Source organism: Solea solea, chromosome 5 (assembly GCF_958295425.1).
Source record: "Solea solea chromosome 5, fSolSol10.1, whole genome shotgun sequence".
Taxonomy (NCBI): Eukaryota; Metazoa; Chordata; class Actinopteri; order Pleuronectiformes; family Soleidae; genus Solea; species Solea solea.
In genome coordinates, this window is record NC_081138.1 from 2,954,468 (window position 1) to 2,981,881 (window position 27,414).

At 41.2% G+C, this 27,414-nt stretch overlaps 2 protein-coding genes across 3 annotated transcripts in view; both read right to left on the minus strand.

The window, feature by feature from the left end:
- Positions 1–204: 204 nt before the first annotated feature.
- On the minus strand, positions 205–21,428 carry ext2 (exostosin glycosyltransferase 2). The gene is made up of 15 exons (XM_058630103.1): positions 21,344–21,428; positions 20,242–20,584; positions 19,923–20,146; positions 19,471–19,560; positions 17,717–17,833; positions 17,335–17,530; positions 16,940–17,079; positions 16,758–16,851; positions 10,855–10,986; positions 6,949–7,138; positions 3,466–3,632; positions 2,821–2,964; positions 2,101–2,229; positions 1,566–1,648; positions 205–1,469 (listed from the first exon to the last, which is right to left on the minus strand). The coding sequence occupies exons 2-15, from the start codon at positions 20,554–20,556 to the stop codon at positions 1,331–1,333; spliced, it is 2,160 nt and encodes a 719-aa protein (XP_058486086.1). The 5' UTR covers positions 20,557–20,584; positions 21,344–21,428; the 3' UTR covers positions 205–1,330.
- Positions 21,429–22,572: 1,144 nt separating this feature from the next.
- Positions 22,573–27,414, minus strand: part of dagla (diacylglycerol lipase, alpha) — a 35,717-nt gene continuing 30,875 nt past the window's right edge. Inside the window, exons 19-21 of one of the 2 annotated variants that reach the window (XM_058629239.1) lie at positions 26,654–26,820; positions 26,378–26,395; positions 22,573–25,932 (exon numbers count right to left, since the gene is read on the minus strand). In XM_058629239.1, the coding sequence (XP_058485222.1) occupies positions 24,846–25,932; positions 26,378–26,395; positions 26,654–26,820 (1,272 nt within the window). In that variant the 3' untranslated portion in view covers positions 22,573–24,845. The remainder of the gene's footprint in view (positions 25,933–26,377; positions 26,396–26,653; positions 26,821–27,414) is intronic. The other variant, XM_058629240.1, reaches the window with a different exon arrangement.

The following is a 27,414-nucleotide window of genomic DNA, read 5'->3' on the forward strand; positions in this document are numbered from 1 at the left end:
TTGAACTGCTGACACTGAACAGGGTGGATTAGGCGGCGTAGATTAACAACAGGTGACTGGCTGGAGGGAGCAGAGGCTCGGCCGCGTCGAGGAGTGTCGGCTGTAAACGCTCACGGGCAGCAGCGAAAAGGAAAATTGCCTGACTTCATCTTCATCCCGCCCCAAATCACACATGGAAAAAAAACACACTGCATTTAAACCATGGCATGTAGTAGTGTGGTCTTTATTTAACATGTATTATTACAAAGGTATATATATATATATATATATACACACACACAATTAGATACATTAATTTAGTCGAAAACAAACATTTAAAACAACTTTTTCTGACCTTTGCAAAGTAATAATAATAATAATAAAAAAGGCAAATAAAAACATCACAAGGCCAGAGACTGTGCTGCTCTCAGTGTGAACACTGGAGCTGGAAAACTAGTAATGAAAAGAACACAAACAAAGACACAAATGGAGGAAAAAACAAACACTTACTGTACATATCTGTGAAGAGAAATGTGGGTTTTTGTGGTTGTGTATTATTCACATTATAGTAGGTCTTTAAATGCATGGCAAACAGCTACTCCTACTCTACATAACTCATGACAGAACTTGGTGGACGCTTCACTCAGCACCACTGCGTCTCCGGCGTATATAAATATGACGAGAAAAGGCTTGCTCTGGCATTAGAAAATTACAATTCAAGATGTTCCAGTAGCTCCGGCATCGTGTTCTTTAAATTAGCACGTACGCACTCTAAATATTAGATTTATGGGGGGCTAACTTTGTCAGTCCAATCTGATACGTCATCCGTTAGCCGCCGTCGCGTGTTAACACAATCACACACGTGACCTACGTCGCTATGCAGCTGAACCATGTACAATAATATAATGCTACGCTTTTGGGTTAGGTTTTTGTCTTTTTTACACAGCAGAGCTAAAAGAATATGATCCATGGCATATTTTGACAGCAAACTAAATACAAAATTATACATATATTTATATAGATATATATAAATATTTGTGTGTGTATACATACACACACAATGCACACACTGAATCCAGAGTGGGAGAAATGTTCAGCTCCAAAATAGTAACAGTAAAAGGTCACAAGGTCACATGATGTTAGTGTGTTTTTTTTTTGTTTTGTTTTTTGATCATTTATATCGTTTTATACACAATGCACTTCAAACACTCCGATTAAAAATCAAAAGAGTGAAAGAAGTGACAAGAGCATGTACAACTTGAGTCAGGGTGTCAATTTAAAAGACGTCCGTGGTGACGACTGTTCAGAGTTTTGAGGCCGTGACCAGGTCCAAACATCTGTTACTGGATAGTCAGAGGCTGCCGATGTTGGGGAAGCTCTTGAGTTTCTCGGGGAAGTCGTCTTTGTAGAGAACCGGATCGGCGCGGTGTTCCACCACCTTCAGGGGCATCGTGGCGAACACCGACGCAAACTTGTTGATGCACTCGGACCTAGAGACGAAAAGAAAAGAGTTGTGTGCAATAAACTTCATTTAAACACATGCATGTGTCGCCATGGGTTTCCCAAATAAAGAGCAGGTACCATACCTCTCCACCATGTGTGTCTGATCCAGGGACAGTCCATCGATGGCAGTACACTCAGGGCACTTGAACTTTTTCCTCGGGGTCACCTGAACGGGAGCAAAGCAGTTGTGTCAAGATCATTTTATAAGTGTTTGTTAATCTTCAGCAGGTCAGGATTAAATCACATGCACACAATGTATGTGTGTGTATGAGTGAGGGGGGGGGTTTGGGGGGAGCGGTGGTGGCGTGTTTTCCTGTTTGAGATATGGGAGGACGTGGGAGCACGGGTGCAGGCGCAGGGAAGTGTGCGGCTCGTGAATTGATGGCAGGGTGTGCATGAGCACCGGAGAGCTTAGGAAAACACACTCGGAGGGGGGAGTGTCAGTGAGTGACACACAGATAAGGGAGGTTAAGGCCCAGGCTTTAGCTCGGGCCCCTGCACCTGGGCACAGATGAGGGGAGGGGGAGAAGGGTGAGAGCTGATCAGACCCAGAGGTGGTGGCCCTCTCTGTCAGGCTTCAGCCTCCCCCTGCAAACTCAAAGGAGAAAATCAGTGTACCTTTATGGGGGCTTTGCCTGTGATGTTAGCCACCAGGAAATTCATGGCGATGTCTTCGCAGTTCATGTGAGCGTCCACCCAGTTCTTGATGTCTCCCGGCATCTTGTACGTGTACAAATAGTTGAAGTACTGAAAAGGAAGCAGATTAAAATAAAAAAAAACAAACAAGTGATGACGAGACGTCACAGATATTTTAAAGGCTTATTATGTGCAGCCACAGTTTGACCGGACGACTCGAGAGTGCGTAGGAGGCGCCGCGTTGCCAAGTTTGCTTTAAAGTTAATTAAGTGTGTGAACGTTCAGGACAAAGTGTGATAACCCTGCTCTTCCTCTGACACGCTGCTCATCCATCACCGTAATCTCGATGCTGGCAACCCTGCATACACCCAGGAACAGAGGTCTAAAGGGAATTCACTGACCTATTCTACGATGATCTGAATTCAAACCCCCAAATAAAGGGTATGCAACATAACTGGGGATTAAAAAAGAATCTAATTTATCACAGGATTTGCAATCAGAAGTGTAAAAATGTGCATTATTCAAATACCTGAGCTCAGACATACGCCACCTTCCCCCCCTTCTCTCTCTCACACACACATGTGCACACAGATACTTCCTTTACATCTAAAATTTCAGCTCTAAACCGCACTAACCCAAGGATCCCGTAGTATAACATAAACTCTTTATTTATCAGCTTCAGTCAGACACGTTCCAAGTCACCTTGTGATAGAAGGCGGCTCCGGTTAGGACCATGGAGACCTCGTTGGTCCACTCCGACTCGTACTTCCACTTCCCCATCTCATGGTCCCAGAGGTGCAGCCGCCCCGGGTAACCCACCAGCCTGTCTGGGAACTCCCTCCATACCTGCGAGTAGGTGAGAAAACCGACCGTAAGATTCGAGGTTGTCTATTTTCAGGTGGTCAGTAAACGAGAGTCCAAGTATTTTTTTGCTGGCAGAAGCTTTGTGGTCACCTGAATATCTAGGGTTTGACACCAGCAGCTTGTTTGCCCCCTCTGCTGTGAGGAACCCCGTCATCTAGTCAGACGGACAGCTACTTTATCCCGCCTGTAATTCCATGTAATTATCTTTAAACTGAGCATAATTTTATTAAATGGCTTCTAAATGGATTCAGGTGAGTGTGTCGCACTAAGTGGGGCCAGGCAGGTATGTGGGCATGGAAAGCATCAGCTCCAGACCTGTCATCATCCCTCACACATCAAACACACACCCATTCAGGAGGCAGAACGAGACCGAAATCTCCCTGAGAGACTTTAAACTCTGGGATCAGCTTGAAATGGACCACTGCAGTATCTGCCAATGACGGAAAAAGTGAGGGAAAGGTGAAGCGTTTCTACGGTTCTCACCTCGTAGCCGAACTGCAGCTCGTCAGACGTCAGCATGATGATGTCATCGTCGATCGCCAGCACGGCTTCCGTCTCGATTTCGTCGTAGGGGAAGAAGCGGTTACTCAGCTTGTTCTCTTTGGTCCGCACGACTTTGAGGGGAACGCCGACCTTTGGCCAAAGAGACTCTACCGGGAGGAGACAAGGTGAGATAAAGTGCTGGGACAATTCAGTGGATTCATCAGTCAACAGACACATAATTGGGGCACAATTACACAGCTCACTCTTAGACTCTTTCACAACCTGAGGTTCAGGTACAGAGTCCAGATGTTAGACATTGGTCTGACCGCCTGCTGGGACCTTTATGTCCCTTGTAGAAACGTGCACAACTGCAATTGATACTGTGACGAGGCCTGGCTGCCCTCCTGCCTGCTAGGACAGTAAAAACTTTATGGGTGTTTTGATGGCTCACTGACGAGGTGGGATTTGTCCCAGTGATGCCGATGGTCAGCCTGTGACTGTGACAGATGGGCAAATGTGTCTGTGAGAGACGAACACAGCACAGCTCTACCGTGACGCAACTGCACAAATTACACCTCTCGGTGTGCAACATGCCAGAAACGATTATGAGAAGTCATGTGAAATTCTTTTGACTTCATAGTTAAAATCAGGTGAAAGAAGTTATCTTTAAGGCCACAACGATTAAGATTAAGGTGAAATATCTACTTGTAATTTTTCTGACATATATTGACAAACTTCAGTTTAATTTAAGATGATTTAAGATGCCATATTACCACATCAAAATACTAAATAATAAATTGCAGTTCTCAAGCTTTTTTGTAAAAAGGTACCACCTGAGAAAATACTGAGCTCTCGAAGTAACACAATTATCGGCAACGTTAAAATATAGCAAGAGCTGCAACTAAGGATTATTTTCATAATCGATTAATCTGTCGATTATTTTCTCGATTAAGCCATAAAACATGTTGATTGGTGTTTCGTCAAACCTGGACATGATGTTCTCAAATGTCTTGTTTTGTTCACAAACCAAAATGATTCACTTTGAATGATTTCTTTGTTATCCAGTGTAAAGAAAGGGAGAAAATACTCACATTTAAGAAGCTTAAACAATCAGAAATCTTGTTTTAATCACGAAAAAAGCTTCAAACCGAATAATCGATTTATCAAAATAGTTGTCGACCAATTTAGTAATCGATTAATTGTTTCAGCTCTAAAATATAGAGGCATAAATAGGCCGAGCAAAGTCATCTACAGACTTTCCACACAAGGCAGATTCATTTCCAATAAGATTCTAATTATTATTATTATTTATTTAGTACCACATGAGGAAGCTTATGTAGCACTAGTGGTACACGTACCACAGTTTGAGAACCATGTTCTCTAACGCAAAGACGAGAAATTAAAAATATGAACTCTTTGAGACATTTCTGCAATGCGTTTTCGAATGGAAAAGAACATGAAAGAATGAAAAATAGAACAATTTAATTGGAATATTTGCGATGTACTATTTGAAATTTGAAAAACGTATTTGTGTCCATATATCGAAATGAAGAAAGAGAAGCACGGATGCTGAATTAGGATGACATGATGTAAACTAGCGACACAAATATGACCAAAAGGCAATAATTATCAAAAGTGTAGAGCAATGGAATATAAATCAGGCTTTAGTCTATAGCAGAACACCACAGTCTACGCAATTGATAAAAACCACTGGACATCACCATGGCTGGAGGTATTAAAGTATTTTTCTCTATATTCTGATATTTTATTAACCAGACATTTCTAATGTATTGCAATTGCATGTATTTTCCCATAAAATATATGCAAATTGATATAATTGTTAGTTGCAGCCCCACACAGATACATTGAGTATATACCATAGAGTGGGACACTATAATCATTCATTTTTAGGGATTGAGCAAAATGATAAATGTGGCCACTATCAGTGTCTGAGGATGGGTAAGGAATTATGATGTCATTCACCACTGACAGAGATATTTGAAGAGTGCCCTGGCAGTGGAAAACAGTGATCTGGGAGTTTAACTTCACTCCCTGACTCGTATCTCAATGCTAACCTCAAGCACGTGCAAATTTAACCACACTACGGTTCTTCATTCTTCACGGGAGTGTTTCAAAGATCTTGGGCAGGATCCATGGCACGGACTATAGCCCAGACAGATCACAAAAGAGTGTGTCCCCTCATTAACGGGCTAACTGGGGCCTGGCAGCCTTTAAGAAGAGCTCCAGGTCCTCCTAACCACGTCTGGGGCGTCCTGTCAGAAGCTATTGTCAGTAAAACTGATGTGTCCAACACCGAGAGGTTCATCTTTCACTCTGACCATGTTGCTGTCAGTCCTTCTTTTTATTTTTGAGACTGGAAGGAGACAAGAGCAGTGGGGGCAAACTATGTAAGATAATACGTGAAGTTTCAAACTTTAACACAACTATGAGTATGAGTTTAAATGCACACATTTGCAGGAACACAAAATAACAAAAAGCAGCGTGGACAATATGATAAATAATATTTAGTTCTGAAGACTCTTGGAGGTGAAACCTCTTCAAGCAAGTCCAGTTGTTTATATCTACACTTGAACCGTCACAGACACGTGACCTCTTCTCATCTTTTTAAAAAGAAGGAAGACGGCGGCCTGTAAACACAACAGATCAAGGCCTGGCATAAACAGGAGGAAAAAGAACTTGCCTTTATATTCACCCAACCTGTAAATGGACACTTGTTAATTCTAATAGGTCACAAAGCTCCAGCCAGGCGCCGCTGAAGCCTCTAATGAATGGGCAACTCCAAGCCACAAGGAAGCACTTTAAAGTCATCTCATGACTTCATTATTTTAGCCAACTGTTACAGCAGCAGTCTGAGATAAGATTGAGGACACAATGCAATAAAATATACTTAAATTTGACTACTAAAAGCTTACTATTACAATTTAGGTACCGAGTTAAGTCTTAACATTCAAGTTGTTCTGCTATCACACCTTCTGTGAACGAGAAAGCCAGAAAGCAGTGGCCCCGGCCATTCAGTTGTGTCATGACAGCATTTATTCTGGAGCTTGAGTGCTATTTTCACTCATCTGTTGTACATCAGAGGCTTCACATTTGGTCTAACCATCATCATATGGACAAAGAACGGGTACTATGGCCCCGTTTGTACCAAATCTGTCCTTGAAGCATCTTGGGTGAGTTTGCACCTGTAATCTGTGATCATTTTAACAGAGATCAGGTCTGAACACAGTATTGTGTTACAGAAGAACTGAGGTTATGGATTGTATAGAAGATAAACTGGTTACGGTGTTATTTCTGCATTTGCATCTCGGGTTGCCTAAATATTAAAAACACCTCTCAGCAGCACAAACTATCCTGCACTTCAATGTTTTGCCTATTTTTTTGTACGTTTGAGAATTTCAATGTATTATCTGACCAGTTACAGTTAATTATGAAACATTTTTGACGATAATCTGTTGTACTCACCCTCAGGAGGACTTTTGTTCTGGTTATTCCAAACCACCAGTAGCTTAGCCAGGCTGGGTACTTTGGAGATTTCTGTGATGACCCGGAAAAGACTTTCAACGCGGTCGTAGGTCAGCACCACTGCTGTGAATCCAGGTGCCCTTGGTGGGATGAGGGGCAAGAAGAGAGGGCTGTTCACACTGGACCACTTCTGCAGAAAACAAGGTGGGGGGGAATAAAAAAAATGTTAAGGTTATTTCAGTGGAAAGCTTTTGTACCTTTGTACACACCGAGTCTGCATTTGCATTAATCTCTGGTACAGTGGCAGCGAGCTGGGCTCATGTCTTCTGTAACAGCCCTGTCTGTCATGTTTTCCATGATTTATTGCACTATAATAATGCTTCATTGGACAATGAGGTCACCTGCAGTCATTTCCAGATGATGCTTTTTCTTTTTTTTTATTATTATTATTATGGAACAGGAATCATCCAACAAAGTCCCTGTGGGGCTAATAGAGGCAGAATGCAGAATGCCAAGTAAACTCTACAGAGGGAGAACAACTACTAAAGGGCAAATAAGATGAAGTGAGAGTCTGCAAATAAGACAAGTTAGCTAAACGTATCTGCTTGTTATTATAATGAGTGAAGCAATTCTGCGATTCAGGTGAAATCCAAGGATAAAAAACACGAGGGTTTGCCAGCTATTGAATTGTGGATGTCTATTGTTCTTGGCTTCTGCTTCCTTTTAAAATAGACAGTAAATCCTTGGCGAACCATCGAATCCAGCTTAGATCAAGTGATGCCGTTAAAGCAAGTAAAAGGCACGGGAGAGTTTTTCCGAAGTTACATGTAAATGCTAAACCCTATAAGTTATAGTCATCTGGATAAGAGTGACACAGACAGAGGAGACCAAAACAAATAACCTCCCCTATTTGTTGACAAAAGGTTTTTGTTCTGAGTGAAAGGAAAAGACACCCCAAATATTTCAGGAGCATGAGCGTTCACTCTTCAAAGGCTACGAAAATGTTCCATACTGGCTACAGTGTCTATTACTGTGAGAAGGGCAAAGAGAGCATATCTAACGCAGTAAATCTGTGGGCTTCTTGAAGTCTATATAAACTCTATTTCTCCTCTGGATCCAGGTGGCCACAACGTGATTATATGGCTCCTTCCACCACATCAACACAAGTCTGTCAACAGAGACACAGGCACCGTCTTTTCCCCGAACATCCGTCATCCATCTACCAATAAAAATCCACTTTACTGGCAAGTGGAAACTTCCTTGTAGCTGTTGTCACATTGTCACTCAAGGAGAGGAGGAAATAATTAAACTAACACATATATGCAGCCCAGATTAACAGGCAGAGACTACTTCAGTCATTTGTCGTACCGAGTAAACGAGATGAAAGAAAGCCACAGCTCAATATGTCACCGACAGATCTGAAGGAGCTGTGTTATATATTATGATTACACTTGAAAAGAACACTTTCATTAGTTTGTGTAAAGGCTTGAGTTGTTCATTTATCTTAGATACGTGAAGAACGGTGCCTACATTAAGAGCAAGATTAAATGAAGAAGTCAAAATGAGAAACTGTTGAAACATTTCCTGGGAAATACATTTTTACTAATGTTGAAACTTAACAGCACATGTGAAAACTGATATCTTGTCTTTCAATGTATCTATTTTTCTGATAGACATAATAAAGGTTGATACAAATTAATTTAATATGTATAAACACCAAATTTGGCATGCAACCTGGTGTAGTTAAATAGACATTTCTACTTAAGCCGTATTCACACCTAATAGTCTGCTAGACTACAACTGGGGGTTTCACACTTTAGTGAAACAAACGGAACCTTTTGAATACCATATTCGCCCTCCTCGCTGCATCAAGAATTGCTGAAGGAGAAGACAAGACAACAATGAACAAAGAAAACGCACTCACTTTGCCCGGCTATCGGTCTACATGCGCGTATGTTCTGGTTGTGAATGAATATTGGTCATAACTCACTAGCCATTTGCTCAAGCCTCATGAATATTGGTACACAACTTCAATTTCTTATTGGAAACAAATCTAGCATAACACTTGGAGCACGAACATGTATCTGAAATTAAAGTGTAAAGAATTTGTACTCCGCCTTTCACGCTATGTCAGCCCATTGGCACAACGCCCCCCCAATGTCCCTCATGTGGAGGATAAAGCAGTAAAAGAGGAATTAATTAATGATTGTATATAATATGGGGACAAATATGAAGCTAAATCAGAAGTGTTCTATTTATTGGTGCAAGTGAGTATGGCCCGTCACATATTTGAATAAATGACTAATGACTCATAGTTTTGGCACTGGCAGCAAAATTATTGAAAAGCTGCAGGCTTTGTAATAAAGAAACAAGTGTGTGATGAATTTATCTACAAACTGTGACTATGCTCGGCTTTGTCAAGCCTGAAAACAGCTCATTCTTGTGAAGGACTTTAACTTCAGATACGCAAACAGTTTCCTTGTTGTTAAGTGAGGTTAAAACCAGCAAAAAAGTTGTGGAAACTGACGACTTTTAAAATAGATAGTGATCAAATAAGACAACAAATGCCCTAGTTTTAAACTCACGTGAATTTGAACGTTTCAAAGCTTACATTCTTGTAATGTATATAAACCTTACAAGTATGCCCACTACCAGCAAATCCGAAACAGAAAGCAGCTTGTCCTTTATTCTGAAACCCCCTCTAAAGGCACCAGCAATCTGAGGAAATGTGCTTTCAATTACCAGCATAAAGAACTACGAGAGGAGAGGGGGAACATGTCTGCTTGATTTATTTAGTGCTCTGTGCAAGTTCTTCTCACCATCCATTTACTGAAGCCATTGAGAAAACACTTCATCTGGCATTGTAGGGAGGAACGGCCAAAGGTCTGTAGCCCAACACAATTAACCTCCTCTAGGTCTGGACAGAACTTAAGACCTGAGTGATACTGATAGATTGAACTGGAGGTTGGACACCTAAGACATAAGTGAGCAATGTCAAGTGTAACTGCTGATTAACAGGCTACCTGCTCAAAGGAAAACAGGGAACCATGGTGAAGACAGAGCAGCTGCGTGACCATAAACCTTTCAATCCTGAATTACTGTATAGAATTTTAGCAGAACTGAATTGTACCTGCACCCTTTATAATCCCAGCATTTCAGCGCATCTACCCCGTCTGAGACACTTGAAGACAAGACATTTGACTCGGGCGAAAACCCCATTATACAGCTACACACTCTCACACAGGCACATGCCTCTAACCCATAGGCTGAGCATAGACGACACTTTAGATCAGACCAGGCTGATTAACAACTCCTGAGAGATGGTCGCACAGCCAAGCTGTCTGCAGCCACAAACTCCCACAACCACAGGGATGCGGAACACACACACAAACACACACACACACACACACACACACACACACACACACACACACACACACACACACACACACACACACACTCATACACACATCATTCTTCACATCCAGCAGACTCTCTACGAACACAGTGACTCAGACATGCAGGAACTTATTTTTCACCACAGTGGAGGCATCTTCTTGGAGCAGAAGTGCTGACACTAGCTGCCTCAGAGCTTGCTGGGTTTATACCAAAATCTGAAGCGCTGCATGTGTGGTGCTTCATCTACTGTCACTCTACCACAAAGGCCCTCGATTTACAAGCTTAAGTGGCACTGTGAGCATCGGTATGGTCGGAGCTTCATTCTGCATGGTTTTCATTCAGATGTCTCCAATAAACATACTTCTAGGAATACGAGTGACTGGTTCAGTGCAATAGAGCATAGTGAAATATAAGAGCCAGCAAGACAATCATAATACAACAATCTTCCTCAAAGACTATATGTAACAAAAATACTTCCAAAATGTCTAAATCTACACGGTTACATACCACCACAGGTGGATTGTTCCACTGCTCATAGGTGCGTGCAGCATACGGGTAGATGCGGTCATTGATGATCTGGAGTGTAGTCAAGCCGATAGCCTTCATAGAGCTGAAGTAGGCCTCCCAGAACCAGTGTGCCTGTAAACAAAAGGAACACAATCACTTAAAATGTGCAAACAAAGGTTCCAGGGATTGTAATTTTATAAACGTTGAGAGGACAGAGGTGCAAAATATGATTCTGGCTGTAGTCAAAAATAAAACGACTTACATGTGTAACCAAAATGACAATCTTGTCATTATATAACATTCATCATACAGGTGAAAGAAAAAAACAAACATTGGTCAGTTAACAGACAACACACCTTTTGTTGTTGCTGCTTATATAACAGTTTTTTCATTTATCGTATGGAGTCTGGCCTTCACATGACAGAGGATAAAACCAGTGTGAAGTCATAACTGTAAAATCACCCCCCCCACTTTATTTTTGCAGCCCTCTGCAGACTCTTGTTCTTCAACAACTCTGCTTCTGAAGCCCTGTGAAATGTCGTCTGGCTGCGCCCATTTTTATTTCAACAGATCTTGGATGTGCAAAGTAGAACTCCAAACCCTCATCGTAATGTTATCACAATTCATATTTGTTATCAAACTCCACCTGCCACCTCATTCTTAAAGTTTCTTTTTTTTCCAGCAAAAGACTAAAAGCATGCATGAGATGACTGTGTGTGTGTGTACTGAATTTGTAATATTAAACATTAAGTTGATCTTCTGTACGCCTAGAATAATGTTGAGTTAATTTTATTTTTTAAGTTAATCTAAAAGTGACTGATTTACTTGGGCTGGTGTGAATGACCATGATTCGTATGTGTCTAGCCTCCTCCTGTAGGTCATATACTTCAAGGGACAGTTCAGAGGTGAAAGAACCCTATAAGAGTTAATGAAGCTTTAAACAACACTCACTCCTGCCAAGAGGCACCACGCTACACTGACCTGACGCCACCTTACCATCAACTCATAGACCCACAGTCCCATGTCTGAAGAGAGAGGTATATGTATATATCTTATATTGGAATACCCCACTATGTGTTGAGTACTGCGTTTCACAAGGAGACTCATGGTGACATGTGAAAAACATATGACGATTGCCTAAATTACCAGTGTCTGCGTATGAGGCGAAGCACTGGAGATGTACAACAACACATAAACAGAGGGGATGAGAAGAATCCAAAAAGACTTTCTAATCTCCAGGGGGAATCCCAACGGCCCATAAATCAGCCAGTGATGAAAGTTTCTATTCCGACTGGGAGGAGGCTGAAAGCAAACTGTGCTGGCCCGGGGGCCTGTCCCACCACCCTCCACCCGCTCCCAGCGCCTGCAGGAATTTTTATGAGTAGTGAAGAAGAGACAGCGTTGCAGAGGAGGAAGAGAGCCCCTTAAAACATCTTCCAATTGCAATATGTAGCCTTAGCCTAGAGTCTACTCTTTGTTCCTCTTTAAGAATATAGCAAATGATACTATTCAGTCTTGAAGGTGACCAACATAGCAAAGTATGCATGATGTAAACTATAACTGATGCAAATATTGACACACAAAGCAAGCAATAACAAAAGAGCCAGGGCAAAAACAAATTCTTCTTCTCCAAGTCAAATATCTGAGGCAACGACTGCTTAAAAACAATTTTTCTTCCCCAGTTACTTCAGAGAGCTCCCACTCTGTTGAAAATAAGTAAAATAAAAGGTCAAAGAGATTTTCAGGGGCAGTTTATGTTACATGACTTCGTTTAACTCTGTGCAAGTTGTCAAGAGAGATTTCGACTTATAGACGCGAACTGGCAGCCAGGAAGCTGTGGACAAAACCAGGCAATCATTAGCGTTTTCGACATAATCAAAACCAGCAGTGAGACCGAGTCTGTTTCAATCATATGAGCTGCTCACTGGGAATATTGTTTTGCTCAAGATTTATTAGCTCTTTTACTTTTGATCAAAACACACGCGCGCGCGCAGTGTCGCAGGTGTAAATAGCAGACCTTATTAGAAAGTCTGAAAGACAAAGTAGCAGGATTTTGAGTCGAGGGCACCACGACTGAGGACCACTACACACACATATATGAGATTACACTGTGTTTGTGCAAATGAGCCACATGGTTTTCTGTATCACAGGCTGCCGCTGTAATAAATGTAGACGTGTGTTCAACAAATTCACTTTAAATATCATTATAAAAGTCCAAATCTTGTGCTTTCGGCTTTGAAGGTCACATAGCTCCTGGATTTGTGAAAGTAATGGAGGACATAAATCTGACGGATCACAGTTGATTGATCAAAGAGATCGAATTTGCAGAGGTTCATTGTAAGATACGGATAATTACATATTATGTATTTGACTGACTAAAAAGCAAGGCATCATCCTGACTATCTGTTCAGTTGTGCATGAGGGAAACATGTAAAAATCAGACTGAAGTAAAGCAGATAGCATATAAGCTACAGCTACTGTGACTCAGCCACAGCCAGGACACCTTTTTAATTAAATCTCTTTTACAAGATGTAATTGCAATACTTACGAGATAAATCCCCATTAGTGACATGTATATTATAATTTAATAACTGAACTTATTTGATGTGCTGATCCAATAAAGGTCTGCACTGCACGTACAAGTCCCGTTTTAAGGGTATGACCCAATCAAGGCTCATAGGAGTCCATAAACAAACATGAGGTCAGTAGTCTCTCTTAAGCACGGTCGACATTTTACAGCCATTTAGTACGTGGCCTTTTAAACTGTGACCTAAATGGATGCAATAACGTCATCTCACATTTTAAATTCAGCTCTTCTGCCTGAAACACGTCGTCTACCGGAGCAAAGTGAGCTGTAGTGACCTGTCAAAACTTCAGCTGATCTCTAATAGGATTTGCTCCTGCAGTTATTTTAATGTCCCGTCCCTGCAGCATAAAAAGTGCTGCTCATCGCGCCATGGTAACAACAAATAAAACAACCGGTATTTTGAGGGAGGAAAAAAAACCACTTGATTTTCCATGGAATGAACTGATGAATAATGACCAATACTAAGCTGAAAACCCAGTCCTCCAAACTATCAATCTTTGCCAATTAATTATTTTCAGAGCAGATGTTTTTTTTTGCTGATATCCTCTTTCACTTCTGACCCTTAAAGTGAGTGAAGTATACAATGTCTATTACTTCCTTTGTACATATGTAAGCACATAAGTCAGACAGACTGAAAGCAAAATCTGCTGAGCCATCTGCTGGTCAAACCGATGAACTACATCATCCCAAAAAAGGGAAATCAATGTTTAAATAGCAGCTTTTACAGCAGACAATGGCCGCTGAAGAGAAGAAAATATACTGGCTAAAATATCTAACGACGATTCAGATTAAGATAATTTTTTCTTAAGGGATTTCCATTTTCTAACCCTGTATCACATAAAGTTCTTCATGAGTTTCAACAGAAACTGTTTACAAAGTAAGGGTAAGACTTTGGTTTCTTGGTGGAAAGAAGATTTCTGTGACACTATAACAATGTAATTTCTCCATATGATTAAAATGAACCTCCTAAATTTACTTTATCACAATTTTTTTGTTGAAGGCAACAAAGAACTTTTTTGATCCGAGTGGTTCCTGTTTGCTCAGAGACAATTTAGTAGCATAAACACCGCTGCATGAAAAGCATGGAAAATACTGGGAAGGCGGGATTCTCAACAGTGTTTAGATATTTCTGCCCCTGTCCTGGTGGCAAAGAGAAAAGCCCAGGGTAAATAGCATGTGGTCAGGGAGAGGGAGTACCGTGACCAGTGCGAAACAAAAAAAAAAAATCAGATTTATGATAACAACTTAGCTGTGAGCTATACACAGCAGCATCCATCGCCACCATCCCTAGAGAAGGCTGTGTTTCTCAGCTTGTCTCGTGAAATCGAACCCCCGGGTCCGACTCTGTGCCCATGGCCTGAAATCTCTGTTTGGCCAACGTAATTGGAAAATGGACTTGAGTTGATTCAAGAGAATGAAGAGCAGCTGAGCTGGTGGACTTGTGTCAGAGATGACTTGACTTGTGTTTATTGTGACTCAAAGTAAGAACCAAATGGAAAGGGAGTACGAGACGTCTTCTGTGAATGTCACTCAAGCAAATATCAACACAACGGAGGCTTCTAAAAGCTTTTTAAATTCTAGACGGAGCAACGAAGGGAATTCAAAATGACAAGAGTGAGAAATGACATCTAAATTTAAAGTCCGCCGCACAGCACTTTAAATTGATTTTGGCTTTGAGTTGGTAGATGACATCACCTCTGACCACTGTTTCAATCTCAACTGGTTATAAAAGCCATCCTGAGAGATCCCATTACAAGTGGACAGCCAGCATTAAGTACGCAAGTTCACAGCTGGCATTAACACGAGCGCTGGATGCTTCTCCATGTGAACAGTTGTGATCGAACATCACATGCCCTGACGTACGCATACACACGGACGTCATTTCTTTACACAAGAAAAAAATGTTTATGTTTTTAAGCATTCTGACTATACAGATGTGTCTGCTGTTAATGTGGTTGTGTCTAAGCGTCTGTGTATAGTGTAGAGCTGAAACACTTAATCCATTGCTAAATTAATCAACAACTATTTTGATAATCGATTCATTGGTTTGAAGCTTTTTTCATGATTAAAACAAGATTGCCGATTGTTTAAGCTTGTTAAATGTGAGTATTTTCTTCATTTCTTTGGTTTGTGGACAAAACAAGACATTTGAGAACACCATCATTTCCAGGTTTGACGAACACCGATCAACATTTTTTTAGGTTTTCTGATATTTTATGGACCAAACGATTAATCGAGATAGTAATCGATAGATTAATCGATTATGAAAATAATAATGCAGCTCTACAATAGTGACCGAAAGAGAGAAGGTGGGAAAGGGGGGTTTGGAAGAGCTGAGTGAATCAAAGCACTACTTACGCTGCTGTAACATGAAATAAAATTTTAATTGGAGCTGCAACTAATGATTATTTTCATAATCGATTAATCTGTCGATTATTTTCTCGATTAATCGATTCATAGTTTGGTGTTCAAAATATCTGAAAACTAAAAAATGTTGATAGGTGTTCGTCAAACCTGGAAATGATGATGTTCTCAAATGTCTTGTTTTGTCCACAAACCAAAATGATTGACTTATAATGATTTTGTTGTTATCCAGAGCAGAGAAATTAAGAAAATATTCACATTTAAGAAGCTTTAACAATCGGAAATCTTGTTTTAATCATGAAAAATGCTTCAAACCAATTATTCGATAATCAAAATAGTTGTCGATTCATTTAGTAATCGATGAATAATCGATTCATCAATTAATCGTTTCAGCTGTAATTTTAATCATAAAAAATGAATAAGAAATCCAGTTGCCATCTGTGTTCATTTTTGGATACAAATGAATCAATACATGGGCACTGAGAAGTGTTTAACTACTTACTAGGAGTTAGGTAAGTGGTCTCGAAAACATCTGTCACATGCTAAAGAATGTGGCTCCACATGGCACCACCTGATTAAATCTAAAGAAGCATTAAGGATCAGACTTTAACTTAGAGCTGTCCACTTGTGGAATTTTGGAAACTTTCCATGGGAATTATGGGAATTCATACAACCCCACTCAAGACAGTTGTTAATACTGTACCAGGGCTACAACTGAGACAAAAAACAAACAAATGGCATATCCATATGTTCTAGTATCCAGCTGATTGACTGTCAGTGTTTAAACATATTTGAAAACACACATGTACACTTGCTCAGATGTTTTGTAACAGAAAGTGATGTCCAAAACAAACAGAAAAATACTGTACCAGGTCTGACTAGGTTTCATTTAACTGAAACTAAATGTAAGAACCTTAAATAATTCTTGCTGAGGGAACATTGTGTCTGTTACCTGTCTCTGCATCTCTTCCACTTGTCTGTGAGGAATACTCTTGAGGATGGTGTACATTTCTGATAGCTTTTCCTCTGGAATAACCACTGATGCCCTGTGCAGAGACAGAAACTTTAAATTAGTGAACTAAAAATGGCAGACTGTCAAACTACTTTTGGATTTGTTACAAAAGTTAGGCAGACCTCTTCCAGTCAAGCACTTCAGAGAATGGCAGGATGTAGGAGTCGGCAAGAATGACAGGGACACAGCCAGCCTGCAGTACATCACTGAGGGCAGCCTGACCCAAACGCGCTCCTCGCAGAACGACACAGAACGAAGACTCCTGTAGAGACACATTGGTGGTAAAATGGACTGCTACAAACATTCATGCATTTTAGAAACTAACTCCCTGCTGACACAGAGGATGTTGTCAATTTCACTGGTGAAATAAGGGTTCAGGAATAGGAGTTCTCATCATTGTTGAAGTCTTAAACATGTGTGCAAGGTGCTCAGACGTGTACATGGCATAGGAAAAGGAATTTCAGAAAAGGAATTTATTTAAAAAAATAATACATCTTGATGCTCTTCTTCTTCCTACCTGCAGGATCTGTGGGTAGTCGTACACCTGCCCCTTGTAGCAGCGTTTCCTTGCAGAGGCAGCACCCTGGGAGAGGTTGCTGCATTTGTCCAGGAGGAGCAATGCTTCTCCATTTTCTTCCTTCAAACGCTCCAGCTCAGCACGGTATTCTCGGTGGATGGCAGTTTGAGAAGACAGAATAAAGTAGCGCCGTGGCCTGAGAGAAGAGATAAGAAAATTGTTTTCAAGACATACTTAGACGAATCAGGAAGTGTTGTTAAATCACAATAAGACCAATGTCAAATGTTTCTCTAAGAGTTCCTGGCTGTGGAGGAAAAACTTAGTCATGATGCGAAACTGAAAACAAAAGCATAAAAATAGTTAATGTGTGAGATGTGCTCACCCAGGCTGTCTCTCAGGCAGCTCAACATCTGCCGACAGCGGGCTGTAAACTGGGATGCTGACATCATAACCTTGTCTGTAAGTCCATGTAGAAAAGCCACCTCCAGCCAGCACCACTCTGAAACAAATGTACCTGATCGTAATAATGGCTCAACACAACAGGGACTCCAACAGACATGAGCAGCAGCAACATACATTGAAATGTAACAAAAAGGTTTTAATTGGTTCTTTCGTTTCCTGTGAGCAAGTGGCAACAAACTCGGTTTATTAATTTATCTCTGATTAGTCCACTAGATGTATATTGTAATCCTTTTTATTCTAAAACAAGGACATAAAATGGAAACACACCGTCAGTCACACACCTGGTTCTGATGAGGCTGCATCCCAAATGCACTCCAGCTGGATGAGCCCAGAAAATTCCTTATAGCTAAAGATAGGGTTCATTGTCTCAAGGCTGCATGCTCATAAAGCAGCCGTCTTCCATACTCAACCATCACTCTCGACTACAGGACATCTTGAGACTTATGGGTTCTTTACTAGTAAATACAACCAGATTTTTTAACATATCCTCCAGGCTTCCTGCAAAATTTATATCCCAATTGATTGTAAATATCCCTTTTATCTGAATCAAATTATCTTTCTCAAAACTTGAAGAGTGACGTGGTGGTGAATGCTACATGAGGATGAGGCGATGTACTACAATGTACTGTGGAATTCTGTATAGCTCTCCTGGAATTCAGAAAGACGCCACAACTGCACTGCAATACAATGTGTTACAATATTAAAATGTTCAAGAAAAGTGTTTTAACTTAGCACATGTGTGCGTATTTATATTATGAACGCTGAGGAGCATCAGTAACTAAAGCCACAAACAGCAAAATACTTTTGCTTTTGGAAGTTAATTGTCCTAAGTATTAAGTATTTTCTGTGTTTTGTCTTGATTTTTGTAAAATCAAAACTTCTCATATGTATGTTGCCTCACAGGTGACGTTTGTTCTTAAACTGGGCTTCTGTGTTTCACAGACAGAGGGGTCAGTTCACGTCCATCCTCATGCTAGCTTACCTCACAGGTGATAAATTGACTAATTTAAGTGATAATGAGTAAAGTATCCATTTCTTGTTGCTGGCTATTGAGTAGTGTATAATGATGGCAGAAACTATGACTGCAATGGAAAATTGAACATGATTCCTCATGTGGCTCAGACAGATGCACTGCAGATATTAAAGGCAGGGAAAAATTCTGCAAATATATTTGGCGACCCAATGTAACTCTCACATGACCAATCTGTGTGTCTGGAAATTAATATCCCAAAGGAAACAACTGATTCCGCGATAATTTGATGACTATGTTTGGAGGTACATATTTTTAGTATTCGTGGTGCCTGTTATGGATTGAGCTTAAAATATTTTGTTACATCTATTCCCAACCAGAGTCCGAGAGTTATAGCCAAGATTAGATTATACAAAAAGGTTTCAATGATGAACATATTTATATCAGGCAAAAACTTGAATCTCATGCTGTGACTCTCTCCCCCTCCAATCAACTTGCCACAATTTATCCAAATTGGCTTATTTGGGAGTTATTAACAGACAGACGCCAGCCAAATTATTTGTCAGACATATGGGATGCTGTTGATAGGAAATTCTGACAACATGCTTAACCACTGTCTAACGTTGGACAGTCTGACCTAAAAAATGTTGTTTATGTCCACCGTAGACATAAATGAGTGTTTCTGAGATGCAACTTAAAATTACCTGTCTCTGGGTACATCAAGGGCAGTATTGTAGTCTGGGGGTCCTCCAGGTAACATGTTGAAGAGCAGGTGATTCATTCCTTTGTCCCATCTATCAAAACACACCAGATTACCACAAAAACGAACAGAAGTTAAATGTTAGCAATTGCATCACTTAATATGTACTTAATATCTATATAAATAATGATCTAATTAAAACTGGCACTTTTTTTTTGCTCCATTTTTTTTATTTAACTCCTTTAACTTCATGTTCTACAAAATATCCATTGCTTAGTGACTATGGATAAATGTTTGAGGTATAACAAAGCTACATTTGTGTTTTAACATCAGTAATGAGATGACCTTTAAAAAAGAAGAAAAGACGAATTTGAGAGTAAAAGAAACTGAAAATGTAGTAAAACAGCAACAAAACGGCTAAATACTTTCATGACTGTTTCTGAAGTAAAGGTTTACCTTGGTAACATAGCAAAAGCCTGAGCAGTCTCTCTGATGCGCAGAGAGTTCTGATTCAGCACATCAATAGATGGGATAAAAAGACAAGCCCTGGTGACGTCATCAGTGTAAAAATCACTGTCTGAGATGGCACTGAGCAGGTCATTGTATTCTCGAGACAGTCCAGTGTTGCTGATGGGAACCCCCAGATCATCTACAAACCGCTGCAGAGGGTAAATGTAGACCTACAAAAGAAACCAATTCCACAGTGAGTCATAATTCCAACAAAAATCACTTAAGTGATTTGCTTAGAGGGGATCATTTTGAGTATATAAGTTACCTTGATTTTATTCTTGGGATTGTAGCCACATCTGTACACATCAAAACAAGTGTGCATGCGACAGCTGAGGTCACCTCTCTCAGGAATCGGGCTGGAAGCAGTAAGGCGAACCAGAGGTGCATCATGGACACTGCGTTTATCCAGAGTCCAGTCAGCTGTGGATTCAATGGAATGGGGCCAGAACTGAAACATCCCAGTGGCAATTAATCCAAGCAACACCACAGAGAAGAGAGTGATGTAGTATATGCGGTGCTTGGTTTTCATCCGAGGGATGAGAGCAGGGCCCCGTGAGCTGTATTTCCCGGGGGCATACATGCCTGACACCTCACTGTCCGACCAACCACTGCAAAGACAGGAATCTGATCAGTGACAGTTGTCTTCTTAAATTACTACTGCAAAGGCTGGTGGATTTCTTGATCAACAAAAAAGCATGATGTTTGACACAACGGTTGTATGCAGGAAAACAAATCTGTCTGTGCTTCTCAAATGCAGGTATGTAGTCATTGTCGTTGTTCTGCACAAGCAAACTGATTTTCTCTGGATTAAAAGCAACAAATACGTCAATAAAATCAACATTATCCCATTTAACACAAAAACAAGAGTTACTTAGAGCCATATTTTATTCACAACGTAATCTACATTATAATAAACAAATACATGTGAACCCACAGTATAGTAATAAACGGATAAATCAACATTTGAATTCATCTGCGTGGTCAATGCAGTTTTATCATTGACTTAAGTCACAATAACAAGCCGCCGATGGTTAATTTAAATCATTTTCTTTCAACAACAAGCACACATAAATGTAACGATAACCTAAATGTGAAAAGTCCACTGTGAAAAAGCTAAGCCTACAGACATAATACGGCGAAACGAAACTCAATGAGACGATTTCAATGTTTTCATTTTAGTAGGAGGCTAACTTGGCTAACCGCAGATAGCGAAACCAGCTGTAAACATCCATTCTAACTTAGCTCGTTAACTGAAATGACTAAACACTAGAATGATGATGGGTGTTATATATCTAGCGTTGTAACGCGCTATTTACTCAGTGTGACAGTGAACAGATAACATTTAATAACACAGTTTTAATACTGACCCAGCTTCAAGCTAACATTAGCACTCCAGGATGTGCGTCAGTAGATTCCGGAAGTCACTCTTCTTCGTTTCCCTGTGGCTTGTCCTTGTTTCTCATGAGAACAGTGTTTTGCTTCCCTCTGGTGGTAATGAACGTGGCCTACACTCAATACGTTTTTAACCATAATTCCATGAACGTTTATCTTCTACATAGCGTCTACATGTTTTATTGACCTTCAAGGCCAGAGTTCCATAATGCTAAATGACTAATTATATTTAGAGAAGAAGAAGAATAGAAGAACAATTTTTTTTCACATCTGACAATGTTTTTCTACAGCTGAAAAACTTTATTGCATATTCACAAACTTGAATTTGAGAGAAAGGTATTCATTTCATTTATACAAATTCACTCACAATTTTTGCACGTGCACCAATCAACAGCCGGCTGTCAAATGATATAAGGTGAACATCACTTCACTCTTAATGGACTCTCTTTCACACTTTCACACAAACAAATCTTCAACTGCTGCTTCAAACATGTTTGTGCCAGAAAATCTGTGCAGCTGCAACTTGTGCATGAGGTGGGAACCTCACTGCAATGTCTTCAGTAATTCTAGTTGACTCTGCAGCCCATTGTACCAGCACTTGTTTTTTTCCCATTACATTTGTCAGTAATTCTGTTTCGTGAAACAAGTTTGCTGTGCGTCATAGCGTTTATCAAACACACACCTCCCGTCCACACAGTGTGATGTGACCCTTGACGCCTTCTTAAAGCTCAAAAGTACATTTTCATCTCTCGCAGAGCCCTCCTCTACGCTCCTCTAACACACACTGCACCTACACTCGGGCTCAAATATAGCTCTGACAAACTCTTAACTCTAAATCCACCCACAACCACAACATCTTAAACTGGTCACACACTCTTTACATCAAACCTGAAGCAAAGACTTTCTTGTCAGGTTTGGATAAAACGTCCTCTTTACACCCTTTTCTCACATGACATCACAATTAATTGGTTTAAATTCGCCAAGACCTATTCAATCCTAGGATTTCCTCTGCCGGAGTCGGCCAAAGACATTCAGCCTGTTAGGAATAAGTTCTATACATTCATAAAAATAACATTTTATGGCTACAGAGCTAAATAAACAATGAGGAGAAGCAGCAGACCTGGAAAACAATGGAACTACCAATGTTAGAAGAGACATTATAGATTTTTCTTTTTTTTGCTGAATGAATTTGACAGAAAGCCAGTTACTTTCATAGTTTATTACAGGCAGGGAGGGGAGTTAAATACATTCTCTTTAAGGGGCAGGAAAGGACGGGAAGCAAACCAGGTAAACATGGACAAGACATAGTTGACTTATTTCTCTTTTAATAAAGACCAATTTGTAAATCTGCCAATATTTTTGAATAAATAACTGAAATATATTTTCTTATATATATATATATATCTATATCATTATCTTTTTAACATAGTCTTTATCTTTTTACTGTTATATAGTTATTTTCTAAATGACTCTATTGGAATTCTTATTTTTTTTTTTAGACATCTGCATAAATAATTACACATAGAAGATGGTGCTATACACATCACGGTGGAAAGTATTACAGTGCTTTCTGTCAGCGGCGTTTTTTTTCTCGTGTCGGACCGGCTTCCAGCAAAGCCACTGGACGTAGGAAACCGCTGGCCCCCGACCTTAAGTGTATCTGGTGAGAGACTTAGTGGCACTGGCCGCATGGTTTGTGTCGAGTCAGACGGCAAAAACAAAAAAAAATGGCTGGAAACGACTGCTGTGAGCGACCGCAGCGAATAAATACTGTGCAGATCAGTATGCTGACTGCACATTTGATGGTTGGGCTGCACCTAAAGTGAGTGTGGCTGTGAAAGAATTGGAAAACAACAACAACAACAGAAAAGATGCCCTGGCAGAATGTCACATACTGTTTCCACTTGGACAGAAAAAAAGCTGAAATACAGAACTCCATACATTTGGGAAAGTCTTAAAAAAAACAAAAAAAAGAAAAAAGTTCCCCACCCCCAAAAAAACTGAGATAAAAAATCCACTGACATCAAACCAATCCGCTGAAAGCGCAATTAGGGATAATAATACCATCAAAAACAGCAATAAAAGTGATCTAAACAGGAACGATAATAAATAATGCAAACCGTGAGCCACCTGTTACACCCAGAGTGATATGGAAGATTGTATCCCAAGTGTTTAGAGTTAAATGACGTGAGAGAGTCAGCTTTATTGTATTCAGTCCAACCTCGGCGACGTTTGAGATGAGGGAGATTAAAGGGAAGCAAACACCCGTCAGATCCAAAATGGCTGCAAAGCACCCTGGGAGAAAGAGAAACGAGATCCGGGGACCCGTCTGCCGAGCCGGGGCCTTTCATAAACACACAGACAAGAGTTGATGTTCAGAAGCTTATTGGCTGGAACCTAACGACCATGCTACGTTTGCTTAGAGTTCCCCCGAAGATTAAAAGATACAGTAGTTAATGAAGAACACGTTCAATTCATGGTTTCGATCGTGTGTTTGGAGGTTTAAAGCCATGGCAGTGTCAGTGTCAGTGTCAGTGTTCGCGTCCGGGTGACATCTCTCTTCTGCGGTGTTGCTTTGTAACAGTCGACATGGTGTGTGGCTGTGGGAGGAGCTTGTGATTAAATCAAGCAATATTCATATACATATACAAAAATCACATCTCATAAATACATTTGGCAATACAATGTATAATTCTTTTTTTGGCAAAAGGGGGATAAATTCAGCGACATGATGATGATGATGATGATGCAAGAGTTCTTAAAAGTCAATCTAAGTGGCTTAGTGACCATTTCTCTCTGGAAAAAAAACTCTTCATGCACTAGAACCAAAAGACTCAAAAACATCCATAGGCGTCTGAAATAACTGTCACAATCACTATATTATTATTATTATTATTATTTTTTTTTTTATCTTTAAGACACATGAATTCTCACCAACGTCACACACGCACTCGCCCAAACTGTAAAACTCTTTACAGACCTGAGGAACATTCTCCGCTCGCGTCTTCTCACCTCTCGTTTATTGACAATGTCCTTTTTCACATTCCTGATTTCCAAAAAAAGAAAAAAAAATTAAAATCCACTGACCCCCCCATACTACAGTGTTAGTTTCTGAATCCCTGCTCATTTAATTAGACTCCCCTTTGATCGTGTTAAGTCAGGGAAATTTGATGTCGAGACAACATTGTTTTGGAATGGCATTGTTGAAGCTACAGTTATTTATATTCATCCAAAAGCAGCACAGCCCCCTGGCATGCAGAGAGAGGTATGTTTTCTTCTTCTTCTTCTTCTTAGACATTGCAATAGTGTGAAAATGCTATAAACAGCCTTCAAAAGGGGGGGGGAAACACCTGAAGAATGGAAATAGTTCTGTGGGTTCGATAAAGTCAAGTTCTGGTCACTGGAGCTCGGATAAGTGACTGCATTCCACTGCATGCACGTAACTGTGATATGTTTTGAAGAGTTTGGATGACCGCGCTACACCATAGACGATAGCGTGTTCTCTTCAGGGCAGTGATAAGGGGGAGGTGTCCGTAGGGAGTGCATGGCCGCCGGCGCGGCCTCGCCGGGGGAAAAGTCGTTGAGCTCCTCCGACGACGACAGCGGGAAGGAGGGCGACAGGGAGATGCCCGAAGAGGGGTCGGCGGATCCGGCGAAAGTGCGTGGAGGTTTGGGGACGAGGTTGGGTTCCAGTGTTGCTCGCGCCAGAAGCTGTTTGTCTTCCAGCGCCTGTCCGTCCCGGAGACACTCACCCTGTCCAAAGGAGCCCCGGCCCGACTCGGACTCCCCGTCGGACAGCTCCATAGGTGGCGAGCTGCTGCCGTCCAGTCTGAATAGAGAGTCTAAGTACTGGGCAAACTCCAGCACTGCCTGGCTGGGGTTTCCGTTGGACAGTTGGGGTGGAGGAGTGGAAGATGCCGGTTTGGTCTCTGCACTTAATTGTTTCATTTCCGTCTCCAACTCCCAATCGTCCTGCTCTCTTTCTCTAGAATCGATGCGAGGGCTGAGGGGGGCGATGGGAGTGGTTCCCGGGCTGTAGACACCAGGAATCTGTTGGTGGTCTACGTTGGCGTTGGCGTTCACCTCTGGATTGAAAGGCTGAGCCAAAACGCTCTGGTTCAGCAGAGCGGGGGAATGGTGTCCGCTGTAGCGAGGCGTGGCGGGAGACAGCCGCATGGGGTAGTCCGGCGTGGACGCGGACTCCAGTGGCGTAAAGAACGGCCCCACCTCTCCCAGATGCTCCGGCGTTGCCTGGCAGAGGGAGTCGGCAGCTAGTAGTTCAGTGCGCGAGCTCAGAGACGGGTTCTCCTCCGGGATCGGGGCATCCAAAGGGAATGAGAGGGTACCCAGCAGAGGCGAGCCCCTTAGTGCAGCAGAGGAGCGTCGGGAATCGAGGCTGTAGAGGGATTCGGCGTCCGAGAGGCTCTCCATGACAGCCAGCGGTGCTTTGCGGTCCCGCAGCTCCACCGTGAGCCTCTCCCGGGCTCCGCGCAGGACCACGGGCACCGGAGGAGGCGGGCACTCCGAGAACCCGTCCAGGGATATTTCAGACTGGGCACACGAGCTACGGGAGAGGAGAAGAGCGGGTTGGAGAGCAATGACAGGGACAGGAACGGGGGGGGGGGAAACGGGATCCAAAACACACGACAGACATGAGATACGGGTCAAAAACAACCAACACGGGGAACGTGGGATAGTGTTAATAGATTCTACAGACCAGGTGAACACGAGTTAAACATTGAACACATGAAAGACACACCGAGAGAGACTGGGAGGGTAAAATCTAGTGCACATACGATAAGCTCTACAAGAGGTGAGATTAGATTAGAACTCAACTAGGACTACCAGGAGTTCACACTGACTTTAGGACAGGGACTAAACCAGAGAGGGCGAGGTGGGAACTGAACACTTCCATACGTTGCAACTGCCCTGTGGTCAAACAGCGTGCATGCGTGCATGAGAGAAGGGAGCACATTATGCAAAGTTAGTAATAGCATGCGTTTGCTTACCGTAACATTGTTTTTTGTCTTTTTTTTTTTTAAAACAAACAAACATGACAGAAATGATAATTTTGAGAAAACAATAAAGTAGCAGTTAGTAGCAGTCGTATTATTTGATAGTGGCTAGATCATTATTATTAAAATGACATTTGACCCCATGATTACTTTGGCGGAGGAAGAAGTTTTCCTCCATTATAATAAAAGTTCGAGGGGAAACTGTGTGATGGTTTAATTTTGATATTTTCGGCTAAAACACACCCACGGTGTTTAGCCTGTTGTACTGACCGAACACTACTGTTCCTGCGGTGGTGGGTTGTAGGCGTCGGCTGCTGAGAGTTTGCCGCCGCGTCCATGAAAAGGCTCTCTGGGTTCAGGTCGACTTCTGTGGGGCTCACCATGATCTTAGCCGCCGACAGCAGAGCCGTTTTCCCTTTGTTGTAGTTCTCCAGCACCTGTCGCACGCACAGAGGTACACACACACACACAGAGACATGACTCAGTGGGTAAATGGATTCAAAGAGCTTAACTTTCAATATTGCTGCAGCAAAACAACGGACATTTGCTTACTCGCTTATTTTTTGAAGAACAGTCAAAAATGAACCCTATGTTCTTGTTGAATTTTAATATTTAGTTTAGTCTGCTCTCAAAAAACAATTAATAAAACATGACTGTGTGCATAAATCAAAATAATTCATGTATAATCTAATACATTAGCTCCAGTTTGGAGGGTTTATTGGCCGAAATGTAACATACTACCCATACATATGTTTTGCATAGGCATAGAACTGCCTTAAATGAAATAAAAGTTTTGTTTTTTGTAGCCTTAGATAAATCTTTCATATATACTTTAGACCACCATCTTGCACGGTCATGTTTCTACAGCATGCGTTTCAGAAAGGACGTCGCAGAAGCAACAAGATGGCAGACTTTAAATGCATTTGAAAGGTTTAATCTACAGAAACCAAATTATATTCATATGAAAGCAATTTATACATCTATACAAACATACTTCAGGATAGTAGGTTCTATTTATGTCACACACTGGA

Coding starts and splice junctions, on each gene's coding strand:
- ext2 (XM_058630103.1), bottom strand. CDS start 20,556: ATGTATGCCCCCGGGAAATACAGCTCACGGGGCCCTGCTCTCATCCCT. Junction 17,834..19,470: donor CTTGATGTACCCAGAGACAG/GTAATTTTAAGT, acceptor CATTTGTTTCAG/AGTGGTGCTGGCTGGAGGTG. Junction 17,080..17,334: donor ACTACCCACAGATCCTGCAG/GTAGGAAGAAGA, acceptor GTGTCTCTACAG/GAGTCTTCGTTCTGTGTCGT.